Source organism: Pieris rapae, chromosome 18 (genome assembly GCF_905147795.1).
Source record: "Pieris rapae chromosome 18, ilPieRapa1.1, whole genome shotgun sequence".
NCBI lineage: Eukaryota > Metazoa > Arthropoda > Insecta > Lepidoptera > Pieridae > Pieris > Pieris rapae.
This window is the reverse complement of record NC_059526.1, coordinates 863,821-891,797: the sequence shown is the minus strand read 5'-3', so window position 1 is coordinate 891,797 and position 27,977 is coordinate 863,821. Positions and strand designations below refer to the sequence as shown.

At 33.2% G+C, this 27,977-nt stretch overlaps 2 protein-coding genes across 5 annotated transcripts; one reads left to right on the top strand and one right to left on the bottom strand.

Annotated features, from left to right (window-relative positions):
- Nucleotides 1-433: 433 nt before the first annotated feature.
- Nucleotides 434-27,015, bottom strand: LOC110991606 (epidermal growth factor receptor kinase substrate 8). Of its 4 annotated transcripts, none has more exons than XM_045632253.1 (17): nucleotides 26,866-27,015; nucleotides 18,030-18,132; nucleotides 17,101-17,260; nucleotides 16,704-16,774; nucleotides 15,306-15,520; nucleotides 13,980-14,079; nucleotides 10,021-10,562; nucleotides 9,631-9,723; nucleotides 8,827-8,949; nucleotides 8,510-8,604; nucleotides 8,024-8,148; nucleotides 7,094-7,237; nucleotides 5,389-5,443; nucleotides 3,291-3,380; nucleotides 2,886-3,001; nucleotides 2,253-2,441; nucleotides 434-1,505 (listed from the first exon to the last, which is right to left on the bottom strand). In XM_045632253.1, exons 2-17 carry the CDS (start codon nucleotides 18,087-18,089, stop codon nucleotides 1,359-1,361), a joined length of 2,325 nt encoding a protein of 774 aa, XP_045488209.1. In that variant the 5' UTR covers nucleotides 18,090-18,132; nucleotides 26,866-27,015; the 3' UTR covers nucleotides 434-1,358. The 4 variants fall into 4 exon arrangements, with proteins under 4 accessions (XP_045488209.1, XP_045488210.1, XP_045488211.1 ...); XM_045632254.1 differs by having other exon boundaries at nucleotides 434-1,486; XM_045632255.1 differs by lacking the exon at nucleotides 8,827-8,949.
- On the top strand, nucleotides 27,006-27,977 carry LOC110991607 (Na(+)/H(+) exchange regulatory cofactor NHE-RF2). The gene has a single exon (XM_022257041.2). The coding sequence runs from the start codon at nucleotides 27,075-27,077 to the stop codon at nucleotides 27,609-27,611; it is 537 nt and encodes a 178-aa protein (XP_022112733.2). The 5' UTR covers nucleotides 27,006-27,074; the 3' UTR covers nucleotides 27,612-27,977.

The following is a 27,977-nucleotide window of genomic DNA, read 5'->3' as shown; positions in this document are numbered from 1 at the left end:
AGAGCACCATAATAATAATTTAATTTAATTACAAAGATGTGCGTGGTACACTCGCAAGTTCACATTCTGCCACACTTAATAGCGTGCAAATTTGTCTTAAAAGGAATTTTACATAAAAGTTATATATATTATGAGTCATATCAATTTGTACATTCTTATGTTATTTGTAGTGATAAAATATATTATTACGCTATCAAATTGATATGCAAAGTAGTACAAATTTCGAGTTTTAATTTCTTTTACTGTTTTTGGTAAAATATAATAAACATTGATTGCCATGCAAAAGGAGTTTTCCTATACAATTCCAGATAAATTGTTAGTACAGCCAATTTCTCCCCATGTCTACTTTGACAGTATACTTGCGTTGACTTAAAAAATAAGTAACCAAGAAACTCGCCAGCTAAGTAACGTGCCTTTTAAAGGAAACAAAAGATTCAGTAAGAAAGAGTATATTAATTTAAAATAACAGTTATCTTAACGTTTACACTATAGTTCTTAATTTTCTATAAAGGTAACATTTGAGTTTCGTTATTCATACATAAAGTATCTGATGCGTGGATGATCCCAAAGATAATCCATTATCTGTATTAGTATTTTATTTTATAATAATCAAAAACAGTAGTTGATTTATAAATATTTTTGTTAAATCTATATCAATAACATGTGTATGAATAAAAGCTTATTATTAATACAAAATTAATATTAGTAGATTATTAAAGGTGATTGTTTGTATTAATACTACGAAAAACAATTCAGGAGTATCGGAGATTGCTGTCTAAATAATATTAAAATATGAAGACCTGTCAATGAAATAGAAATTATTCCACTAGACTATAAAACGAGGAAACTGTATGAAACATTGATCAAAACTACTTGTATTTTTAAAAAAAAGCTAGTATTTCCAATATTTAATAACTTGATCCTTAGGTCATATTTTCAAATATAATATATTTATTTGTATATCTAGAATCGGATGCCATCAAAGCAATAACTGTTAGTCTTAATATCTAAATTTCAAATAAAATAAATCAGTGGCGTTACAACTTTTTTAGGGCTGGGAACATTTCTCAATCTGTTGAGCAAGGTGATCAGCCACATGTGCCTGACGCTGTCGACTAATTAGGTCTAAGGCAAGCCGGTTTATTTCACGCATGCGCCCATAGGAAGAAAGTTTATTATTGGACAGACGGGGAAAGAACGACGTCACTTCGTCTACGACTTTAGGGCTAAAGCCACCAGGCCAATATTGCTCTTTGCAGACTAAATTTAGTTAATAATAACAAGTTTGTATTGTTAACACTTAAGTAGTATCAAAATTAAAAAAAAAATAATTCAGTGAAATATGTTTTAAAATAAATTTAACAATAAGAGGAATTGCACGTGTAGTCCAATTGTTTGTCTGCTTTATCCTTGATCAGGTCACTTCCACTTTCTCCCGTACTTTCCGAAGGATACTCTGCAACTCTGATGCAGATGTTGTTCTGTACTGCTCGCAGATACACCACCAAAAAATAAATGACATTTTGTTATTTTTGATGTCAAAAATTAATTAAATACAATATAACCATTATCATATTTTGTACTTAGGGGCCGTACATAAATTACGTCATCGATTTTTTCCCGATTTTAGACCCCCCCCCCCCATAATCATCCTATCGTCATTTCTTACTGCCCCACCCCCCCTTTTCCCAAAATTGACGTCATTTAAGGAGTTTGACAAAATAAAACATTGCAGATTAGAGTAAAATAGTTTTTGTAAGTCAACAACCATCGCGGATAAATTAAAGTAATAAAGAGCAGTGAAAATAGTTTTCTGATTTTGTTATTTAAGGAATTTGCGTTAAACGCGTGATGACGGATAAACGTGTTGCATCGTTCACGTTCGTACTCAGATTGAAATTTGAAGCGAGCGCAAGCCGGCAGCCGCAGGTCCGCAGCGGTGGCGGCGCGCGGCAAAGACAAAGGAACCGACTTTGTTTAAACAGCGCCGATTTCTTTTATGATGAGTTATTTTAGTTAAAAAATCATCTTTTTGTACGTGAAAAATAAACTTTAAGTAAATAAATAAGAATGACGTCAATTTCGAAACACCCCCATCAATCATTTTACCGTCATCCGCAGACCAACCCCCCCCCCCCCCCTAATTTAGAATGACGTAATATATGTACGGCCCCTTAACATTCTTACATTAGTTAAAGTAAATAAACATTATTTCTAATTAAATTCAATAGCGGTGCTACTCAAAACCTTACCCCAGAAATATTACGTTGGACGAGTACTTGGCTGTAAAGTCGTTTCCCTTCATCAGCCCCCAGGACTCTTTCAAGTTGTGCTCTGGAGAGGGCAAATAGCTGGTGTCCTGATACACGCAGTTGTTTTTGAGCAGTCCGACTAAAGCCTTTTGCTTCTAACCATGATAACACTTCATCTGGATTCGATTTCTGTGAAATAAATTTTATATAGTAAATAAAGATTCCGTGACCTACTAATATGGCTTGGAGTAGATATGATGTTGTGTCTGTCATTAATATTGTTTAAAGGTAGTTGCTGTCTCTGGCATCTGCACTAACACAAATATAGTTTCGTCAGGAATTAACTTGCCCTTGCAAGATTTAAGTTACAAAGAATACGAACTTTTGCTCCTTAGCTATTAAAAAGGAATTAAAAATAAATCTAAATTAAAAATCATATTTTTCCATTACGTATCATAAAAAGACGTAAAAATAGGTTAATTTATAGGACTTATAAATTAAAATATATGAGTGCAAACTGAGTATTTACAATAGCGAGCTTGCATACAAAACAACCAACTTTATTGTAATATTCTATTAAAGTTACTATTTACTTACCAACTACTGATAAACTTATAAATATTATAAATTTACCTGATGTATGAAAATGTCTGGAGTCTTCTTGATTTCGAGTCTACGTTGAATCTGTGGCAATACAGCCATCAGCTCCTCGTGAAGACCACTGCTGGTACTCATAACAGACTTAGTAGCTGTCGACAAAGTTTAAAAGGTGTAATGTCTGTTTTTGTTTACTTTTTAATGTGTCTCAACTATGAAAAGTTTTGAAAGGGAAAAGCTAAATAGATTATTAATATTGTATATATTGTTTTCTGGAAAACAATACAGAAAAACATGACCCTTCTAAGTTTATATACCAATAGTATGCAGTTTATAAATTTTCTCATTGTTGTAATCTTCATAATTAAACCTTTAAATAAAATAAATCATAATTAAATCGTAGCTTCTATGAATTCGCTGAAAAATATGTTAAGTACTTACATTTCATAGTATCAGTTTTCGGCGGCGGCGGAGCAACCGGCGGTTCGGGCGGGGGCGGTGGCGGAGGGGGCGGAGGGGGAATTGGTTTTTCTGTAACGAGTCGTTTGTGTGTGAACTATATTTTTTTTTATATCTCAAATTTCATCTGTTTCGGTCTGTTTAAGACTTTAATTATAAAGAAGTACTGACGATTTAAATATAAAGATAGCCTAGGCATAATCTAATATGATGTAGACACATTTCTCGTTCTGATAATATTGTTCTAGCTATATCTGCTTTCTTTGACCAGACAATTTTTTTGATAGAATTGAACACGACCTCTGTTATATGCCTCGTATTATTATTATGTTATATTATTTAAAACTCATAACAATTGACGTAACCAAATGTCTACAGTACGACTGTTTTTGTGTAATCATTATTTACCCCTTATTAATAAATGTGTGCACTCTTTTTAATACAGTCTAAAGCTATATGACTGATAAAGATCTGTATCTTGAAGAATGGAACTGGACTTAGTTTTTTATGAATAAGGGAACCCAAGTTTTCACAGACTAGACTACACAAAGAGATTTCTAAATTTTAAATCATATGAATAGGTGAAGATAAAGAACCATTATAGTTTATGTTTCAATAAGTTTTAACACTCAACACTTACCCACATCGAAAACAAACACACAAAGCAATACAAACCTTATAAACACTGTTAATAATCTTTTGAAACTTCAGACACAATGAACATTTATTTTTTTATAGTTTCATTGTGTTTTGTGTTAGCCTTATTATACGTCACAAGGAAAAGGACAGAAGAAACCACAATTGGTAGATTACGAGTTTATTATAAAATTAAAAACTCATTTTACAAATAATTACTGAAAGCGCGCAAACCAAAAATCCTGTAAACTTTAAGGTTATTACAGATTAACCTTTGATATATCTGTCTCTGATTAATAACTTCTGACGTATAACATGAACAGTTCATAAACCTTGGGGTGAATGACCTTTTGACGTTTTAATTTTGTAATCAGTATTTTTTAGTATCTGTTCACAGGGTTTTTGTTAATTATAACATTTAAATGTACGTCTTTATCTTAAGATATGTACATTGTCATTAGCGATCACAGACGCTATTAAAAAAAGGAATTTGTATATAAAAATTTCTTGGTATGTTGAGTATTGTAAATAGCAAAATTTTATTTATATATAAAAGCCTTAATTAAGGCGCGCTTTCGTTTATCTTACATTATTTGTTCGCTCTGTCATACACAGAGTAATAAATATAGTATATAAAAATAGACTCTTTTTTATAGTGTAGAAAACGTAGTGTATAAAAGACATTGCCAAGCGCACACCGAATTACACTAGCACATAGCAACACACAAACCAGAAATAGTTAAAAACTTACCGAAATTTAAGAAAGTCTCCAAACCAAACAGTTCATAATACTATAACTAGGTATAAATCTAGGTTTCAACGTGATTCGTTAGCAATATATATATATATAGTATTTAATTTTCAAAGGAAAACTCATTCGTCGTTAAAAATGAAAATTAATGTAACATTTAAGTCTCGCCTGGAGGCTTCCTTAAAATTGGAAACAAGATATTTCTGTTTTTCACCTAAACACCATGGTTCTAGCCGCTACAGCTTGTTTTTGAGCTAATTCACGATTAACTTCACGCTGGTTTTATGATGACCAGTCTGAAGTTAGTCGAAATTCTTTCAGTCCTTAGGCTAAATGCAACTTAGTACGCGGTTAGGTATCTACATAATAAATATAAATTATGACTTATTTTACTTGGATATCTTCTTTATATATACCGAAAAAAATGGTTATAGATTAGGCTTAGATAGCTTTTTGGTCTATTTTAATTTGTTAACAGATAAACATTTATTGTTATACACTGTATGTAACCGTTGTACGTATTTGTTTTTTAAATGTTTATATTATTATGAATCATATTGCCTTAATCTTTGCGTGATTAAGGGACTCCTAGCCTAATTGACAACCATTATTGAGCTCGTAGCGGCTAGAAATAGCGGAATTCTCCCTTTTTGCCAATACGTTCATTGCGAACCCACTCCGCTCCCGCCCTACCCGCTGGTACTGTGGGACTGCTTCCGCCAGAACCGCGTCCCCCACTTGTGCCCTCCTAGAAACAAAAAGAAGATGCTATGAAATGTAATTAATTATGAATTATCATGAAAAGAAAAACAAAATCTCAACAAAAATCCCACGAAATCTAGTTTTTAATCCGCCAAAAAAAAAAAAAACTGTAATAATAAAACTTAACAATTATTCTTATTTTAACCTTCAATTTTACCTATTTACTTCACACCATATTACACAAGACTTTGTTACCGATATTGCTAAGTTTCAATAATCCTATTATTATCATTTCCTACTGAGTTTTAATATATTCTTTTTTTTTTGCGATTGAGGCGCAAACTAGCTGATGTGGTCTCTGGCAGAATGACCAGCGCTGTGGAACACTCTGCTCCTCAGCATAATGCTGAGCCAGGGCCATTTACAGCCACAGCACACACGCAATATATGCTTGAGACGAGCCGAAGGGGAAAAGGAAAAAATAATTTACCTCTCTTTATATCTTTTATTTAATTTTTTCTCTTTGATTACTGCTGTGTTGTGTATTTATGTGTGTGTGTTTTGTTTGTAATAAATAATATGTCTATGTCTAAAAAGCTAAAACATAGGATTTCTAATTTATATATATCGGCGTATATTTCATTTGATATTATAGAGTAGTAAGTAACATATTATTAATACATTTAAAAAACCGAACCATTTTTTTATTAAGTAAGTGGAGTGCAAGAGCAGTGTTAGCCTAGTGGCTTCAGGGTGTGACTCTCATCCCTGAGGTCGTAGGTCCGATCCCCGGCTGTGCACCATTGGACTTTCTTTCTATGTGCGCATTTAACATTTGCTCGAACGGTGAAGGAAAACATCGTGAGGAAACCGACATGTTTAGACCCAAAAAGTCGAAGACATGTTTGGCACTGGAGGCTGATCACCTACTTGCGTATTAGACTTAAAAATGTTGTAGCGCCACTGATATTTTTTTTATTGGAGTGTAAGTACAAACTGGAAGACAGGGGAAGATACTTAAATACAATCCTGTCCTAACAGGTGAAAAATACTTCACAAGAAAAAATCGAAAGAAATAACATAGAAAATGAATTATAAAAAACAAGCCAAAGGCTACTAAAGGCAAATAATTAATATAGCTTTTATCACTTCACTCAAAGGACAATACTATGTACCTAATACGTTATCTTCAGTAATACAGCGAATTATATGCTAGCGATGGTCACATGAAGTGATAGAGGACGATTTCACCTTCTGTACCCATCCGGCATATTGAAACGAAGGCATAGTACTGCCGAATTACTGTCATTAATTACTTGATTACTGTTTACTATATAAGATATACTAGCATAACCTTCGGTTTGTGTTTCAAACGTAGCGTGTATTTAAAAAAATATAGTTTTAATCTAAATATGTAAATCAATGTCGTGTTAGTTACACCACTTAAGATCGGCTGAACCAATGTTAGTTATCTCTTTCTTCGGTGGATTCTTCTCCGCTCCGAATAAGTAATAAAATATCGGATAAGTTATCGACTAACAAAAAATAAATAATTTTACGAAATCAAACACCATCTGTTGATACGCATCTTTTAACATCTAATTCGTGTCACTTAAACAAAGTTGGATCTTCAGGTAAAGTATAGTATTTATTTAATAGTAACCAATCTGCTAGTATAAAATAAATATCAACTAACCTGATAATGCGTATAGATGGGGTTGGGGTACAGGTGAGGCGAAGAGGGTGGGGTGATAGCGGGTGCAACGATCGTGTGCGGGACATGTGCGGTCACACCCCGCCGGTTTCTGGCCTTCCACCATTTCCGCGAGTCATCCAGCACCTGTGACAAATGTGATGTTTAATTATCAAGATTATTTTTTTGTATAGTTAAACTGTTACAACGGGACAGTTTTATATATTTAAAGCAATGTATTCTATAATTAAAACCTCTTAAATTTAAAAATTTTGTAAGCACTCATACAAAATGTTTCTTTTCATAATTTAAAAACAAACTCATGCGCGCGATACACGAATTGCAGAAAATAAATTAGACCAGGGTTTTACACGTTGAGGCTGATCTTATAAAATTATCCCTAAAATATGGCGAAAAGGCCGATGGCTGGCCATGCGTCATACTTGTGAACGGAGTTGTGGTAGTACTTGAATTCATGTATTATTTTTTCTTTATTTTTGATATTAATTTTTTCTACTATGTTTTGCGTGTTGTTCCTACGAGAATGTAAGTGCGTGCTCCTTTTTCACCATGCCTCCTGCTGATCGAGCACAAATCTGTGCTCGATCAATGTGTTGTATTATTATTTATTACTTAATAAGTCATATGGAACATGGTGTAATGGTTGGCAGCTCCTTACAAACGTTGTGTAAAAGAATTTTTATAATAATAAGGCAAAGAGTTTACGGCCAGTTCTTCTCTTCCGTTCTACACCCTTGATTTGAGAACTGACAGTAAATGTAAAATTAGAAGCATTCGATGTTTATTTCTTTTTTGACGTACATAAGTGTGCATTGTGTTACCTACATGAATAAATGATTTTTGATTGATTGATTTAAAAAAAAATCCAATTTGTATATCTCAGTTTTCATGTAGTTTTCAGTAACCACAAACCTCAAGATATTCTCCGCGAACCACAGTAAGTTCCTTATCATTGTTAGCAGTTCGTGGGTAAGTCACACGAACCACGCGACCACCGCGTGCTGCCACACCTTGCGCCCAGGCTTCACCCAGATCATCTGAAGAGAGAGTTATATAAAATAATAATTACACCAAAGCTATACGCAGATTACAATTATTATTGGAACTACGTATGAAATTTCTACTGTCTCCTCTTAAGGGCCTTGGAGTTAAATAATTACTTGTTGTGTGTAATAGGAGGCTCACAAGTACGTTGCCGGCCTTTTAAAAATTGTTGCACTCTTTTCTTGAAGGAAGTTTACCCGGTTCGGAAATACTTGAGTGGCAGCTCAATTAGTGATGATGCTCGGCAAAAACTACTCAGTTGCGCATAAAAGATAAAAATGATAAGATAAAAAAAATTAAATTAAAAAAAACAGCTTTCTTTAAAATGTGTGATATTTGATGTATAATAATTACCATCATCCCTTTCTCTTTCAGGAGGGCGATACTGTGCCTCTCTTTCCGGGGAAGAAGCAGCCGATTCTGAATCCTCTGCTCTTGTACGGGTATTCCTGTGGAAATTTTTGACTGTCATTTTTGAATGAATGCAACAACTAAAACCATATTAACGGGACTAGTTAGGTTTATTTCTTTAGAAAATCGTTATTCATTTTGTAATATTTTCAGGAGGTAGACTCAAACACTTAAGTGTTTGTATATGAACAATGCATAGCAAAAAATGAAGTTGTGTTAAAAGTTATGTCAATGTAACATAGAGCGAACGAATATGATACCTTGGGAAAGGTGCGTATTCCCTCTCCCCATATATATCTGGTTCATCTCTTTCAAACCCGTACCCTTCCGCCGCAATCGCTGCCGCTTCCTCTACTCTTCCTTCACTGCGGCGTGGTGACGGTCTTTGTAAAGGACAACACAAAAGCGTGATGATGAGAAGAAATAGGTGATAATGGTCATGGTTTTTGATTTCATAACATATACAAAACCCCAAGGGCAGTGATTGTTCTTAGTATATTGACTACTTTTTCGTCAAATGTATTGTATTCTATAGTTAAATGCACAGCGGTATCTTCAGGTAATTCTAAAAATAAACTCAATCAGCTATATAAAAATAGGAAATCATCATTGTGATAAGCATCCTGTGCCTGACATACGCCGTCGACTTTTTGGCCTAACGCAAGCCCGTTTTCCTCACGATCTTTTCTAGACAGACAGGCCATTGAAGCAACTAGACCAACACCGCTCATTAACTAGCACTGATAACAAGGTCATCAAGTCAATTAAAAATGTAGTACAAATATTTCATAATAGATAAATTACTAGACGTGACATGATCTCGCAATATCAGCAGTAAAGTTGCAACAATATTATTGTAGTAATAACTCATTATACATAATAGATAAAGTTGTTAATTTTTAAAACTCCTATTGAACACGTTCCTTGACATTAATACGATTTCTAACAAAACATTTAAATGTACTTGGTAATGGATAAACACCACAAAACCATGAACCCATAAGCCCTTTTTTGAATACTTGGTGATTAGTTTTACAAAGAGATGAGAATGAGGTATCTGGTACCTTCTTAGGGGCTGATCGTCCACTTGGTAGTCTGGCGTCCAGCCATCCATGAAAACTGGCTGGTATGGTGGTATAGTTGTCTTCCACTGTTCTCTGTAAATGAAAATATGTACATTTAATACTATGTTTTAAGATATTATAAGTTGTTTAGTTGACCACAAAGTATCAAAATCTAAGCAATATTTAATTGTTTAGGTTTTATACAATGTATACCACATTGTATATTTCTTTCCAACACACATACAGTATTCTAATACTACATAGGAATAATAATAATAATAATTACAATTTAAAATTGTATAATATACGTTTACGCATCTAAAATTTCCAATGCGCGAACTTTTAAAGCATTCCTTTTAAATTTCGCGTAAAAAGTAAAAATATACTCACCTCGGAATCAACCAAGCGTCCCCAAGCGAATGCCACAATTCAGTCTCTTTACTGGTCACACAATTAGCCAATAGATTGAGCGCATCCCTCGTCAACAAAGGCTGTATTACCCGTGAGGGCAATCTACCATCTGCCACATCCTGCGCCGCATCGACAATCAAGGCCAACGGAGTGAAAAGGAAATGCACCAACTCCGGTGCATTCGGGTCATGTATGTGCGTGCGTAGTCTCGCTAGCAAATTAAAAGACAGCTTAAACTTCTGTAGGACGTCTACGAAGTCTCTCTCGGGGGGTGGACGGGTCCGTAAAGCGAGCATCCCCTCCCCCGTCCCCTTCTTTCCCCCCCTAGATCGTCGCCGACGTTCCAATTCACGTGACGCGGCTGCCGCGTGTTGCAACCGCGCTATGAATTTTTCTATGTCGTCAAAGCAACGATTTAAAATTGCGATGTCCTGCTCGTAGAGGCGTTCAGAGCCGGTGGATGAAGCGTCATCTCTTTCTCCCGCTGAACCGCGATCGCGGCCCAGTTGTGCTGACATTTGCTGAAAGAAAAAAAAATTAGATGAACATTTGAAAAAGAGCGTAATTATCAACTAATTACATCTGGTATTATATTTTATAGTTATACCGTTGTTACAAATGAACGCCAGCCTTTAGGTTTGAGGAAAAATTAGCCACTAAGTTAATATCACATCACGATTTGGAATATTAAAATGCTTTAATTATCTAAATATATCAATTGCCGCTTCCTTGATTAGATATTATCATTATAGAGTAATTAGCCATGTTGCTGATTTAATTAAGTGCAGAAATAGGCAAAACGAATATCAATCAAGATAATAATGATAATATTTTTTTGTGAATTTTTATTCTGTATATTTATTTGATTCAGTAAAACGCCTCATTCATCTTCAAGTACATTTTCATATTATTATATTAGGTATCGTTGTTATTTTTTTTATTAATATATAAGTATATATATTAATAAAAAATGTTTATAACACCACGCCTTTTCTACGGACGGGTGAATTTCCACTTGCTACAGTCCTGACATGCCTCTCTCGCTTCATCTTCTTTAGTACCTCCTGGATTAGTCCAGGAATGTCAATGCCTACCTAACCTGACTTCGGAATCAGCCTGGTATATGCTACTTGTTAACCGCTTATCGTGTGTCCGTTCAAAACTATCTAATCATAGCATAAGCATTATTCTATACTTATTACACAAAGTTGCACCAAACTCTTTACACCCTCGTTATATCTCTGCACACCTAAATTTACTAAGGTATGTTGGGATTATCCTTCCTCGCCACAGGATCGTAAGCCATTTCCTAATACATATACAAAATTTAAGAAATGGTTTTGGCCTTTGAAACTTTTCAAAAGTCCACCTGGTCCAAGCATTCCATTTCGTTTCCGAATCCTGCTTGGACATACCATACTTTTTCATCAGTCTCTTAAGTCTATGAAATATTTTATAAGAATTATTAACAGTCTGAAATATAATAAATATAAAATATTCGAGTAAGAAAATTCGCATCAAGCCTTGTTTAATTTCTCATATCTTACAATTGAACACTTTTTGCAAATAAGAATTGAGATATTCTTGAATATAATATGATGTTTATACGATTACAACTTACGGTAATAACAGCTTCCCATTGTCGTTTGGTATACGTGCGAAACGCTGGAGGCATACTATTCAACTAATAAATAATCAGTGATATTGAATTAATCCAAATATCATTTTCGTACGCGGTATTGTTTGAAGAAATACCACTCAGAGTATACAAAAGCGCATGGAACGTTTTATTCTTCGGTTAATTGTTAAACACAAATTAAAGATTAAAAGAAAATTAATACGAAGACAAAATGACACACATGGTAACACACTTAGGAAAGCTAAACCAGTGACCTAGTTTGTATTAGCAGATGGGTCAAAAAGACCTTTACTTGGAATGGCCCAGTGGGAAGAAAAGTGGAAGGAGATACCTGAAGAGGAAATAAAAGAGATAGCGGGGAAAGATTGGAAAATAGTACCGAACATGAGATATGTTTCGAAGAATTTGGCGCTCTTCACTCCCTCGGAGTTCATATACTAATATTAAGAAAAGTATAATAAAGATTAACTTGATGTAATCCTTATTATAGTAGTTACTCGAATAAAAACTAGTTTCATTTATATTTTCTTATTATCACCTAGAACTATTTACCTATGTATTTACCGAGTTAATTTCTCGAAATGATAATTATGGGAATCTATTGGGCGGTTTTTTAACACTTGGAGACATTAAATTACTTAGAATTTGATCTTGACAATGAGTCAATAAACATAGTTTTAAAATCGTCTATAGACACACAACTGAACTATATTAATTTCAGATAAGATAATTTTAATCCCGCCTAATCGGTGTATTATTTTGGTAGTAGAAAAAAAGCAAAGAATCTAATAAATTTCGTTCCAAATTAAGCGGCCTAGCTGAAATTTGCGGGAAGTCTAGAATACGCTCGCCAGTTACACCGAATGTTAGACTGAATGTCAAGAAGAAGGTGGGCTGGTGACCTAAATAGCAGGAAAAGACTGGCAGACTATTATAGAGATAGCGATATCTGGAAAGGGATGGAAGAGGCCCAAGAGAGGTGCACTGACATATAATACCAGCAACAGCATATGAAATGTATAATCCTCGGTATTTAATTATTCAATCTAGGTACTCTCATACGGGTCGAGCCAAGTGAACACAGTGTTTTTATGGGTTATCTTGTAGAAACTTGCGGGTTATTCTTGCCGTATTAAGTATAACTGTTTATATTATTATTTTAGACTGATTATTATCTATATAAAATTACTTATAAAAGGATTTCATTTAAATTAAAAAATGCCTATAAATATACGTGGAATATTCTTTTAAAATCTATACTAGCTATGAGGTTTATTTTAATACACGTTTATCAAGTATATGTTTCGTTTCAATATATTTTACCTACGCAACATAGGCATTTGAATGTTATCGTTGTGATAAGCCATAGTACGTAAGCGTGTTTCTGATAATACATTTCTACAAAAGTCATAGTAATATACTGTGGTTTTTTTATAGAACAGGCCGAAAGAGGGCAGTAGTCAAAACGTAAAAAACCATACTTGCTTCATTAAGAAATACTAATCGCAGCCTATCATAGCTTTGTTGTAAGCCCGCAACGAATAATAAATCATTTGCCGAATATTTTCTCGAGTTAAGTTCATTTTCACGTGTAACAAGAGATTTGCCGCCAATTCACAAAAACAAATGACAAATGAAGGAAATATACGTAAGATACCAAAGAGTTAAAAGATTGAAATTCAAAAAAGTTTTCATTAGTAATGTTTCTAACTGGCCAGTTCTAAACATTTTCAGTGTTACCCACGTAATTTTTGTTTGATAAATATTAATATATATTATGCTAAACCTTTTTTTTTTTAAAATGGTAAAGTATCTTAATTGATACATTTTTAGGTCATATTAATTTTATTTAGACAATTACTTTTCTACCAATAGTATTCGTAAATATTGTCATAACAAACGTATACAGTTGTTTATTATACTTCTTACTTCTGACGTGACAACGTCTAATAAAACATTCAGTGATTGTCCCGTTACGCTCATAGTACGTTTGCGCCGCAACTATCTCTCTACCACTCGATTGGCCTATGCCTCCGAGGATTCACTCCTTCTTTGTATCCATACAAAATTGTGATATTTCAATAACAGTTACTAATTTTTATTCTTAAATGTATGCAATCATTTCATCAATATTTCTTATGACGTTGTTATGTTAAACTATTGTCCGTAAACCAATTTTTAAATGGATAATGAAGTTTAGAAGCCCAGCGAGAGTTCCAGTAGTGTGAGTTGCCATGGGCTGCATCACTTTTCATTAGATTAACATCGTTTCACCTATGCTATAAAAAATGTCAACTACCTGTCGCCTCGGTCTGTCAATCTCTGTCTCCCTCTCTCTTTCTCTTTCCCGCTCGATCACGAAGTCTCGACCACCTTCTGAGCCACCGCTGCCTATACCCCTGTAATATTAGGATTTTGGTTATCAATTGTCTATGAGATTAAAGAAATCGGCTTGTTAATAGAAATACGATTCATTGCTTCAATGCTAGGCCTAATAGAGGATTACCTATACACAAGCATATCTAGCTAAAGTTTTAGTAAACAATAGTGGAATTTATATATTTTTAAACTAATTTAGTTTATTTATTTATTTATTGGGAAACCAGACAGATACATCCTTATAATAAAAACAAAGTCAAAAATAAAACACAATACAAACACATTGGATGCATCCACAACAGGTTACACTTATACAAATATATAATATAGTTCATGTATGACTAAAATTTGACGCAAAACTTTTAGGCAGATATTTAATGAACGTATCGGTAAGGGAAAATATTCTAACCTATCGCCAACCTAACCCTTGCCTGTATTAATCGAATAAGAATAATTAATAAGTTTTGTGAAATGTGCTTAATTTTGACTCTGAAGATCTTGGACGTGAGGCACATGCTAATGACCTACTAGAATAATAATCAAGAAAACAAATGCAGTCTGTTAACCCATAGAGAAATAGAAATACCATATTGTCGAACTAGGTAATCTAAAATTTAGTTGAAAGTGGAACATCACTTCACTTCACATTTCACTCACACACTGGCTTATCGCGAGGTATTAGGATGTATCCTAAGATATTTATCTTAAGATGCATTTATCTGATACGTTATCGTTTGTACTTTAAAATATTAGGTCACCAAAGAATTTATAACATTCCTATTTGTATTAAGAGAGACAGAATTGAATCTGTAACTTCACTTTCCTGCGAAACAAGCTTTCACTTTAAAAATCCAACCATTATTTGTTTTATGAAGTATCTTAAAATTAACTAATGGATCTTATATAAAAAAAATAATTAAAACTATAAAAGGCACAGAAAACACAAATATATCAAATGTAAGAATTTTTAAATTTTACACCACCAAAGAATTATTAAATATTTACATTAAGTTATATATTTTAGAATGTTTCAGACGAGATTGTGATTTAAGATACAGATTGATACACACATACAAATCTTTTTAATACTTTTACTTGAATAAGTTTTATTATTTTCAATTATTTATTAATTTAACAATTCTAATCTCACATATATATACACAATACCAAACACAATACATTATAAATTAGAAAAAAATAAACTCAAAAGAAATTTAGGATAAAAGGCGATAACCCTAATACTTACTTAAGAGCATTTAATTCTTCGACAAGAGTCTGTGCACTGACATCATGGCATTGGAAGATGTGTAACTCCCGCCTGGAGCCGCCAGGGGAGCCACCACCACTCTCTGGGGCCCCTACCACAAAAGCCAACACGTTGTTGTAGAGCTCAGCAGGTTCTGGCGACGTGAAGGCTGTTGGGGAGTGTACCCAGTTGGCTGGGAAACGCTCCATTATGGACTGCAAATATTTTACAATGATTAATAATAGTATAGCGACTACAGTGTTAAGAGTACTTGCTACATTAAAAAACTTTATAATTTCCTTGACGACCACAACATAGTCTATTTTATAAATTTCTTCAGCCTCAAGTGATGTACATGTGCAGACGACAGAACCCCAAGGTTAAACCTGGTGAAAAACCCGGTAGAAGGCTGTGTTGGTCGGATGAAATGGTCAAAGACTTCAAAATAATAGGGGTTCGGCATTGGATGGAAGAAGCACGAATCAGTTTACGATGACTAAATATAGGTACTTGAAGAGGCCCTCAAGTAATATAGATTACGTTGCTTCATCAACATCATCAACGATTATATGATAATCTTTTTTTTTATTAATAAAGTTTGCCAACGCTCGGCACACTGATACATTGGGAAAAACAAACACATAATACAATTTTTAATGTGACAAGCACTTACAGGCAAACATGACATTCATTTAGAGATCGTTGATGATGTTGATGCAGCACTTGTTGTTCTTAAACTTAAGCCTGAGTTCTATTTCCAACCTACCATATATGATGGCTATATGTTTTGTTTTAAGCACATTTTACTGTTTTTAGTATAGATAATTTTACTACTCATAGCAACTGTAACTGGTTAAACAAAGAACTCGGGTTTTGGGGTTATTTCGCATCTTGGTAATAGGCCTATTTAACGGCACTTTTTTACAAGTGAAATATATTTAAAAAAATAACTCTAGCCACTTGCAAAAGGTAGTTTCATATGGACACAATGGGCAAGAACTTATTTATTTACTTACTGTTTTAAAATAGTTTTTACAATAATTTGTGACAATAATTTGATAAATACTTATATGTTAAGACCTCGAATAAAGATAGTATACTAAAATAAAATACGATCAAGGCGTTTTTAAAAACAATGCAGCAGATATCAAAATTATTATGTTGATAATAAATGGTGGACTTCACAAAATTATTCTAAAGCCATCATTGGGATAGTTTGAATTTGGATGTAATAAATGAATCTGCATTTGGGTTGCGCAATGTAAATAACTAGCTACTGAATTTAGTATGGACGAACACGTCAATCAAATTCGCCATATAAAGTATTGGTTTCCGGCTATTACTTTGTATCCATTGTTTAAGCATTCAATGTGTTAAGAAGTATCAGCCACTACTTACCCCAGTCTCATAATCCATAACTAGAACCCACTGATCCTCGAGAGATAACTGCATCTTTTGACTCCATATTCCTGGGGAATTAAATAACCATATCAGTAAATAGGAACAAAAAATCTTATTCAAAGAATATTAATCTTAATTGAAGAAACGTGTTTTATATGTGACCAATTCATAAAAATACTGCAATTATAATGCCCATGAATATTTATTGATTAAATAAATTTTCAATTTACAAATGATTTATTACATTGCAATTCCACACACTATCGATATTATTTTTTATGTATTTACGTATTTAGAATTAAGAATTAAGTTTATAAACTTTACGATATTTTTTTTTATTTGTATAAAATAATTATGACTAAAAATTTATCGTTTTAATCTAGAAAAAAATTACCGTTTGTTTTCTCCAACTGAAGCAGTCGTCTCATGCCATCAGCTGGGTAGACGATACCCGTCTCCCTGGTCACGGTAAACGTTGCCAAATGTTCCAGAACATAAACGGCCCTACCCCGAAGACCGGCTAACTGCTCGAACTCATCCATTGCCCGCGCTGCCTGTGATAAATATCCATTAAATGCCAGAATATTGTTTTATGTATTTTAACCAATTTTTATAATATTGGCTCGCTGCACTTATTACTATACTATATACTAATACTTATTATATATATAATATTTTATATATATGTAATAAGTATAATAGAAAGTATATATAATAGTAGAAAGTACTGAACTGGTGCCCAGGGTACAATAGACGGAAAATACGAAGACAATTAAGAAGGTCTATATACTACATATATTAACAGCAGGTGGTACGAGACAGAGAGTTTCACAGTGCAGACAGAAATAACGGGCTTGGAAGAAGGCCTTTAAAACGGAAGAAAGGACACACAGACATTTATTTATTTATCAAGTCATACATATTATGAAATCAACTGATAATTTTATAAAATCTTCTATTTAATATGTACGATAATATATTATGTAAACATAAGTTTAAAAAAAAATAGGAATTAAAAAAGTCAAATTAAAAAACATATACAAGATGACAAGACAAACACAAAATAAAATAAAATTACCAGGAATTTTTGGTACTTAAAGCAGTAAAAAAAAATCATTTTAAGAATGCGTCGATAAAAATATAAATGTGTTTAAGTACCTATCTGAAATAAAAGGCTATTATTATTATATTATTTATGTTAGTTAAATGCCATACAATACGCCTTCAAACATAAGAGTATATGAAAAATATTATTACAAATATCCAGTTAAAACATATAAGTCTAAAACTAATTGATTTCACCATGAGTAAAAGGGTTTTTACCTGCGAATCCCCCCCTCGGGATCTTCCCCCCGCTGTTGCGCCACCACTCCGCATTGCCATTTCCGGTCAGTACCTCATCTTCATAAAAAAATTGTTAATTGATCTGAAACAATATATATTTCAATCTTTATGAGTATCGTCAATAGATAATGCAAGTGTTAATCATACAATTTTTACAGTTAGTACACGACTTCTATTCCAACCATGCTTCTGTTTCAAACTCTCTCTTCAGTCAGTAGCTCATATCTGACCATCATGAAACAAGGAAACATCTGAATCTCTTTCCACCGATTTCTTTCCAGCGTCTCTCTTACAGTGAACACTTTTGAAGACGATTATTCTTGCATTAGATTGGTCCATTTGGTTGGTATACGGCCTCGTCCTGCCTTCTTTGTTACCAACCACGATCAGTTTCTTCATCACCTCTGCATTATATGGCAGAAATATGACATAATTAGTTTTCTTCCAGATTTTGCTTAAACCTTGTACGTGCCAATGGTTCCAGACCCAGCTCCTAAAGTTTCTTATAATATAATTTTTAAATTGCCTGTAACTCGCAAAGGATTGGCCTTTTGCTACAGGCGGCAGTCTACACCTAACAATGTACGAACTTTAAAAAAAATAGGCCTTTGAAATTAATTAGTTTTTATGATTACATTAGCATAAGATTATGAACAAATCGTGCTACGTTGTGTTACTTATCTAGGTTAATGTCAACTACATATACCTTAATTGTAATATTGTGTTAGCTGGGAAATGTATAGAATATGATTTTAAATACATGTCCGAATTAAAAACAATATGATAGGTCGCTCTTCTACCCAGTTACAAATAACTTGATTTTAATTCGCCTAATGCTATTTTCCTTCAAATGCCCTTTCATCTTTAACCACTTCATTAAAAACAAAATTATCACTAACATATCAAAAATGGCATTACATATATTTACTAAAAATTTTGTTAACCTGTCCGATGCTGATACAGAAAATCATTGTACCGAAATAGTTTAAACATGAATGTGTTGTGTAGAAATCATTAGATAAAATACTGTTTACATGTGAAAAGGAAGAGGCTGGCTGCCCACAACACAGACAATTCTTTCTTTCTTATCAAATTTACATACATTAAGCTAGTCATTCAATTGTCACGCAAACATTGTACGTTGTTATCTTGCCGGTTTTGTAAATTAGTTACTTGATTGTTCAATCTTTAAAGTTAATTAAAATATCGACATTCCAACATTATTTCATTTATATTTATATGTATAGTATATTTCTCTGTGTACACATATGGAGGCCATAATAATGGCTCTAGATTTATATTTCCTGCCAGTTCTCTATCGTATAACGGACGAGACGAACTGACAATAAACTGTTCGTAAACTTTTTAAATCGCCAAAATAATCTATGTCATATTGTGTGGGTTAGCTGTATAAAAAAGTTTATATAATGTTTTAATTACAATACGTAAATACAAGATTCTTTTGAAAGAATGCCGGTCGAAAGCCGATTTACCGTACAAATGAGTGTGAGGTAATATTTGATGTAATCCGTCTAGTGGTTATGTAAAATGTTAATCGTCTATCACCATATATCGTCTACTTGAAGGTGCTTTAAAAACATTTGGCTTACAACACTATTCTGAAATAAAATCCTTATACAATATTTCTTTTTCAAACGTTTAATAATTAGGACGAAAACTGTTTAAGTATTCGCTGGGACTCGAACCCAGGAACTACACTAAATAACGCCTGTCAACTAAGCTAGGGACTTGATTTGGTTTCCCTAATCCATTTCATGATATATTGAATGGAACTTGCGTTTTGAATACTTATAGAGCATGTGACAAATATAGTATTCTCCCTTACACTCATTTGTGTAACATACATCTGTCCCTTTCTACCACTTTCTCTAATCCATGGTAAACAGAACACATAGTAGTAGAAACTGGTAGAAAGTGTGTGAGAGTACAATTTTTGTGTAGAATAGCAATTGTTTAATTATTTAAAAAATTTAGACTTTGATATATTAAAAAATACCAGTGCGTTAAAAGTAAAGTTTAAGTTCTTGAAAAAAAACATTAAACATGAATTCTAATACATATATTCTTAAAAAAATTACACTAAATTTTGTTTTTTTTTCCTATTTTTTATCTGGACTAAATTATATCTTTGTTCTAATTATTTTGCGAGAATCTTTTCACTGGTTCTTGTCTATCTAAAGATCTTCAGAATAGCTCGAGCTTGCCTTAAAGAGACTGCAGTACTTGAGTAAAACTAACACATACACACTGAGTCACTTCTATTTCACCGTTTTCATCTGATGCGTTCTTATCTTAGCGTAAATACAGTTTGAAAGAATAAGACAAAGAGTACTTGAACGCTTGATTGAGATTTTTTGATAATACTAATAAACCAATTTATAAATATATAATAATAAATAAAAATAAATAATAAATTAATATAAATGTTAAATGTTTTGTCTTTATCGCTCCCATTTTTTATTATATAAACGGCATAAAAGTTTCTCTAATTCTTTAATATGTTTTTAATTTCTTCATATGACAGGTGCCCACCTTCAAGAATGATATAGTGTGGTTCGATTCCCGCTCGGTGCGTTAATTAGAATTAAACGTTATCTCCGTCAACGGTATCTTCCGTAATCTTCAATTCTTATAGCGGATAATTTGTGTCTGTCTGCCTTTGAAGGTCGCTGTTAGGTCAATAATATTAATATTAAAATATTTCTGGTTCGATAATTTTTTCTGTTGTAATCGCGATTTTAACAATGGTTTTCATTAAAAGAAACAGAAAAAAAATATCTTAACATTTGACAGGAAAATTGGATGTGCGTTGAAGTCTTTTCTAACTAGTATTGTCATTTCAATTCCTTAATAATAGCCACATTTTTATTTAACTGTAAATGTCGGAGCAATGGCTCTTGTCATTGTCATTATATATATGTCACAGACCTCGTAAGTTATCACTTATAACAATATCAAAGTTTTATCATCTTTATACTCGTCATTATTTGTGGTTTATTAAATTTGCCAATGTTGCTACATCTACAAATTAACAGAATTTATAGTCTGTAGTAATAGTAAGTTCAGCCAATATTATTACTGTCATAGCAATGGCGTTAGTGTCAGCCATTGTATGATAATAATGACTATGTAGTCATTATTATTACCGTCCATTAAATAGTTGTTTATTTAAAGATCTAGCAACATTGACAAATTATAAAGGCATTAATGAACGATTATTTTTCAAATTTTAATGACGAAGGCAGCTGACACAAACCCCACAGCTTTAACATAAATAATGAACATAATGAATTACTGTAATTCGTAGATCTATTAATATAAGCAATTCAAGAAATGACATTGATGTAATTAAATTATAATGATAATGGCAGCCTATACCAGTGCCATTACTCCGATGGTACCTGCTAGAAGAGAACGTTGTGGCTGTTCTGACAATTTACATATTCTTTTACATTATCCACTCATACGCCGCATTCTGTATAGTGTATACTAATAAAGATTCAAATGGTAAAATACTCGTTTTAGATACGACGTGAAGACGAAATATTCATAAGTTAGCTCTTAGAACATTTGTGAATAAAACAATAATATATAAGTATGCAATACGATAACTGTTAAATCTAGAAGAGAGATCGAAACGTAGAGATGATTCAAAGTGCTAATTTCATGTATGAAGGTTGTATAGGCAAGGTGAATTGCATTGTTTATCGTTTCACAATCGCATTCCGATACATACGTACGTCACTAGAATTTGTACTGCCTTGAAATTATTTCCTTCAAAACTGCGCTACTTTGAATAAGGGAAGTTAATTATAAATAATTGTACAATCCCAAATGTGTATGAGATAGCTAAATGTATGTATGTATGAGATGGCTTCTGTTTTTTAAGTAGATAATTAGTCTGTAACACATATTGGGTCTATGAATGAGCATAGACAAAGAAACTCCAGTGGTGTAAAGTGACACATACTTTTTTTAGCCGGTAAGAGCGCCGCTGTTATGGATATAAGTGTTGCCAGTAATCAAAAACTAAACATTATAAGGGGAATAATTGAAAGACATGCAGGCTAATTTAACAGTATATCGAAATTTCTTGATAAAATAAATAATGTATACTAGTGTCTGTAAAATATATTTCTAGGCTTAAATAAATGTGACACACCTCAGCAACAGCTTATAATAGGTTTTGTTACCTATTTTAATATCTGATACCTAGCAATGAGAACCAAATAATTCAAGGAATGAAAATAAATATATGTCAGTTGGATTTTTATTACATTTTGGTAGATAGTAAGTACAGAAAATAAACAATGTCCATCTGACATTTCAAAATGGCGACAAAAGTGCGTCTCCCATCCCTAAAGTCGTAGGTTCGACCCCTGCATTGCACCAGTGAACTTTCTATCTAGGTACGCCTTTAGCACACGTTCGTACGGTGAAGGAAAACATGGCGAGGAAAAACAAGTCGACGACCTTTGTCAGGCCTGATTACCAAACCCATTAGTAAAATAAATGATCACGAAATACATACAGAAATATGGCGTCCAGACCTTAAAAGGTTGTAACGCCCATGTTATATATAGAGTTGTAAAATTCTCTGCTACCTATGTTTATGTAAAATAAACATATTGTAGAAATATGACAAAACATCCTCCCGTCATCGCGAAACTATGCAAGTAAAGAAGTATCGCCTATTTAATAATAACCTCTATTCCAAAGCCTTTGAGTTTATTTTTGATAATCTTACTCACATTCGTTATGTGACATACAACTATAATCTATAATATCATCCAGTAAGGTACATATTCAAATATTTAATGATTTATCAGTTGATTTAAATACCACTTTGTGTAATTTCATTTAATTAGTTTCGTATTAATTGTAGGATATGATAAGATATGATTTATCTAGTTTTTTTAATTTATTGATTGAAGTATATAATAGCATCACCAGATATTTGTACTATTTAAAGGTTATTTAATTTTTGTAAATTAAAAAAATAATTGACCCTTATAAACTAATTATATACTTACTTAATTATGTAATTATATTTACTAATTATAATTACATAATTCCTTACATTACTTAATACGTAATAGTAGTTCATAGGATTCAAAGGTAGTTTTTCTATAAAAAGTACACGTTCTATAAAGTTGCCCTATGTGACTAATTGATAGATCATTTGATTAATTGGGAATTGTTTTATAGGTAGAGTAAGTAGAAAAAAGAAAGAAAGGTATATATATATTATACATATCTTGTTAACCTATACTGATACAGAAAATATTCTTATAGTACAAAAATAGTTTAAATATAAATGTGTCATGTAGTATAATTAAGTAAAATACTGTTTACATGTGAAAAGGAAGAGACTGGCTGTCCACAGCACAGGGAATCCTAGTTTTTTTCTTTCTTTCTATTAAAAGTTATTTTTTGTAAGATCCATATAAATGAATCTTCATTATTAATAATTAAGTTTCGGAAATAAAGGCTATTATAATTACTTAGTTTACTAATAAGCCTTTATCACGACTTTATTTCTATTTAAACATTCAAAATTTGCTTAACGCATTTAAACATGGTGAAGGTCGTAGCGGCGACATTCTTGAAATATTTACGTGCCCCGACTCCGTTGACCATCTACATAAGTACCTACCAGGCCAAGTAAGCAACTTACTTACTTGGCGAATATTTTTATGTAATTAAAAGTAAAGGGACTGCTTTTAATAAAATATTTTAGTTAATACATTTTGAGGTTAGTTATTATATTAGAATTATAATTAAATTATTATTTTTTGTTTATAAAAATTAAATATTTTATACAATTAAAGGTGTAAAGTAAGCAACGAAATAAATTTCCGATTTAAATTATGTTGAATATAGGAATACTTTTCATCTACAAACAAATTCAATTTTTATTATCATACTCACACACTCAGTTTTAAATTACAGCGAAAGTGATTTGTAATCAAGAGCAAAGTATTCAAAATAAGTCACTCAAGTGGAAAATGTCTCTCAAGGGTTCGTTCCCACTTCTATAGAGAAAATAAGTATATGTAGAACAACGTTTATTTATTTTAATATCAGAACTTGACACGTAAATTATTTTTTAAGTAAGGGCGTGATTTCAACGCGTCTTACAACTGGCGCCCAACGTGAAAAAGGAACCCGTTATACTAAAAATTTATAAGACCCGCAATATTTTCAATGCGTCTTACAGGATTAAGGACCGATATGGGCGCAAAACTCCAAAAAGTACATTGTTTTTTCCATTTTTAGTCATCATTTCTTGAGAAGAATGGAAAAAATATATGGTGGAATTGAGTAGTTTGAAAAATCTTCTCAAAAAATTTTGAAAAATGGATACATGATTTAAATAACTTCCCTTGATACAAAAACAAACAAATATAATTTTTGCCAATTTTTGACATTTTGAATTTATTTTAATCCGACCTTGAACAATTTTGCGTGATGGTACTTGCTATACCATGGACTACAACCCTAGGTCTTGATCTTGTATATGTTTCGTAATCTTATTTAAGAAATCGACGGCTTCATAATTTCATTCATCGGACTCTTTGGGTCAAATGTCTATGTCCTTACGACCGCACAAGCGACCGTTAAAAGCGCAAAATGAAAATTGGTCCAGCCGAGCTTCGAAACTACAACCTAAGGGATCAGTACAAATTCACTACCAGTTTGCCTATGTTTATACATATCCCACACTAATCTTCTATAAAAGTACTTTGTTGATGTTTCAGATAACGATAAGGCATTGTGAACACTTGTTGGTTTAGGTATTGTTATATTTATTTTGAAAATGATACTATTGATAATTTAATCACAGTATAGAGTGACAAAAATCTATACTTTAGACTGCACCAGAAGCTTTTGAATATGAAATATTATCAGAAAAGTCTCAAAATTAAATCATACATTAAATATCGATATGTTACCGATTAATCAACTGGAGACTAATTGAGTGTTTTTATCTGAATGGCATTTTGTATCCAGCGACGATAGACATAGACATAACAATTATTACTAACAAAACACACACACAGAAACACACAAAATAACCATAATAAAAAAATTAATAAAAAATAATTAGAGATAAGAATTTTCTTTCTTTTATGGAACAAGGTACGTTTTATGTGTGTAATGAGTGTGTACTGTGGTTGTAATTGACCCAGGCTCAGCATTATGCTGAGGAGTAGAATGTTCCACAGCGCTGGTCATTCTGCCAGAGACCACAGCAGCTAGTTTGCACCTCATTCGCAAAAAAAGAAAAGGAATGTAATAATACTTATACTTAGTAGAAAATTAAATAATATAAGTAAAATAAAATTATAGTTTTCTCACGATATTTTCCTACAGCATACAAGCAAATGTTATTCATATAAAAATTTCATTGGGGACGAACGAACGACCTTAAGGTTACAAACCCCTTGCACTATTAAACTTAGTCCACTCCATGGCTTCAAGTTTTTATATTATCGTTTAACATTTCGCAATAACGCATTTCTCATATAACATATATGAGAAATTACAATCAGCGCTATTTATTGAAGTATATTTTCAAGATTTTCTGTTAATTTATCAATATTTCATCATTTTAGGAATCAAACTCAAAATGACTTTATTCATATAGGTAACAAGTATTTAGTTTTAGTAACACTTATGAACATCAGATGTTAAATAAATTGTAATTTAATTTTATTAATTGTTTTTATTTGTTATTTACATTTACCACCAGTTCGCAAGTTCGCAAGACAAGGGCGTAAAGTGGGCAAGAAGAAGTGGTAAATAGCCACATTTTTTAATCTCTAAGTTTTGAGGCATATGAATTGTTTAGAGCAAATAGATCCCAAGAATTAGGATCATTTAAATATTCGTCAAATTTATAAAAAATCTTTTTTGATTGCGGGTCGGGCCGACTCACAGAAGTTCATTAAAGAGTTGATTTAAATCTATAGATGCGATTGGAAGCTAACAAAGGCGTTTGTTATCTAATCACATAACTGTAAATTGTGTATTAAATATATATAATATACATTTTAGCGGACAAGCGTAACAAAAGTCGAAAACACACTCTTTGAAGTCTAGTGAACCATACTGAATGTAGACAGACTTCCGGTTAATTCATATCCGCTGTGTTTTTATTTATGTCACGTCTAACTGCTATAAATTCATAATATTACTGACCATAAAAGGTATATGGTCCGTTAGTTTATCGGATTATAAGCCTAGAACCAGATAGCCAATAAATAGTATTTTAAAGATACAATTTTTAATTTAATTGATGTGCAATCTTTTGAGGATATTGCTAAATTATGCTACGATGAAGTAATATAAACTAATTAACATTTGAAATGTCTTACGAAAGTTCTTTGAGATTTTAAAATCTTTAATTAGTTTTACTACAAGGTGTTCTGTCTGCTGAAAAGGTGTAAACATTAATTAAAATACAGCTGAGTTGTCTACACTCGGAGCAACGACCGATCGGTGAAGTCGCCATCTATTGGCCACCTTTTCTCGCCATTATATCATTACTTTGCCCATGTTCACAAGACTCTTACTCAAGACACAGAAGCGAAGTACTTTATTAACAACTAGAAGACTTTCTTTGGGGGTTATTGAATGGTTAACGACTGAACCGTATGTGTGGAATCGGGCTGGGAGTGGCGTCGCGGGAAAGCGGTACAATCGACGCCCTCAATCCTATAATGCGCATACGCAGGTAAACCTGTCACATCAATTTCATTACCAGCTAATAATTCAAGTGAGAACTTACCGTTTGGTAGTTTTAAAATAGTGAACTTGATAACACAATCACATACACGCTACGATACGCGCCTGAACGGCGACCCGGTGAGTACTGGAAGCCTCGGTCGTACATTCACGCCCTCCCCCCCTCAGCGGAGCCTCCGCAGGTGATACGTGGTACGGGTGGCAGTGGCTCATCGCGACCGACAGCGACCGCGCGTCTATCAAGCTCCGGCCATGTCTGCGAACGGCTCGGCCGCCGCGGATTCGCGGCTCTGCCACGTGCGAAAAGTCCCGGATTTCGACGGCTACGGATTTAATTTACATGCGGAGAAAGGCAAACCCGGCCAGTACATCGGCAAGGTGGATGATGGATCACCCGCAGAAAAGGCCGGGTTGCGACGCGGCGACCGCATCCTTGAAGTAAACGGACACAGTATCGCGGGCGAGACGCACAAACAAGTAGTGGCTCGCATCAAGGAACGCTCGGATGATGCTGAATTGTTGGTAGTGGCCCCGGCGCCGGGAGAACCAGTTCCCGACTTGGACGCGCCCGAACAGAAACAAGCCAATAACGTATCCACCGAGTCGACGTCGACTACTGGTTCCACGGGCTCCGATAGAACGGATGGTGCTTCCCCAGAACCGCCGCGTTTAAATTTACAGATGACAGCGGCGGAGATGCGTGCTTACCTAGCTGCTAAGAAGAAAGTAGACCCAAAAAAGGTGCCGATGGATCTCAAATCCAAGTTTGATATCGTTAAGAAGTTGTGAAGTGTGTTGCGTGCGAGCGTATAAACCTATTCTAGTACATAATACGCTGTCGGCGCGCGCGCAGGTGTATTGCGATGTTGCCAGTCCGCGCTGAGACACTGTTTTACCTGGGTTCTACCATGTCATGTTTGATTTGTGATCGTTTCTGTACAATTTTTGTATCTACCGAAAGAATGTAACATATCGTGCCTTTTTAATTGCCATTGAAAGTTGTACATAGGTACTGAGTTTTAAGGAAATTGAATATTTTTTTTATTTATGTGCGTATCATATAAATTTTATTAATTGATTATCTAATTGTTTAGTTAGAATAATGTTAATTAAATGCAATTATTGTTGAGTGATTTAATAAAGATGTTGAAAGTG

What these genes read in the sequence shown, in the direction of transcription:
- LOC110991606 (XM_045632253.1), bottom strand. Translation starts at nt 18,089, where the DNA reads ATGGCAATGCGGAGTGGTGGCGCAACAGCGGGGGGAAGATCCCGAGGG. An exon ending in TTATGGATTATGAGACTGGG is followed by an intron (nt 15,521 to 16,703) that starts GTAAGTAGTGGC and finishes AAATATTTGCAG; the next exon opens with TCCATAATGGAGCGTTTCCC. An exon ending in CAGTCCCACAGTACCAGCGG is followed by an intron (nt 3,381 to 5,388) that starts GTAGGGCGGGAG and finishes GACTCGTTACAG; the next exon opens with AAAAACCAATTCCCCCTCCG.
- LOC110991607 (XM_022257041.2), top strand. Translation starts at nt 27,075, where the DNA reads ATGTCTGCGAACGGCTCGGCCGCCGCGGATTCGCGGCTCTGCCACGTG.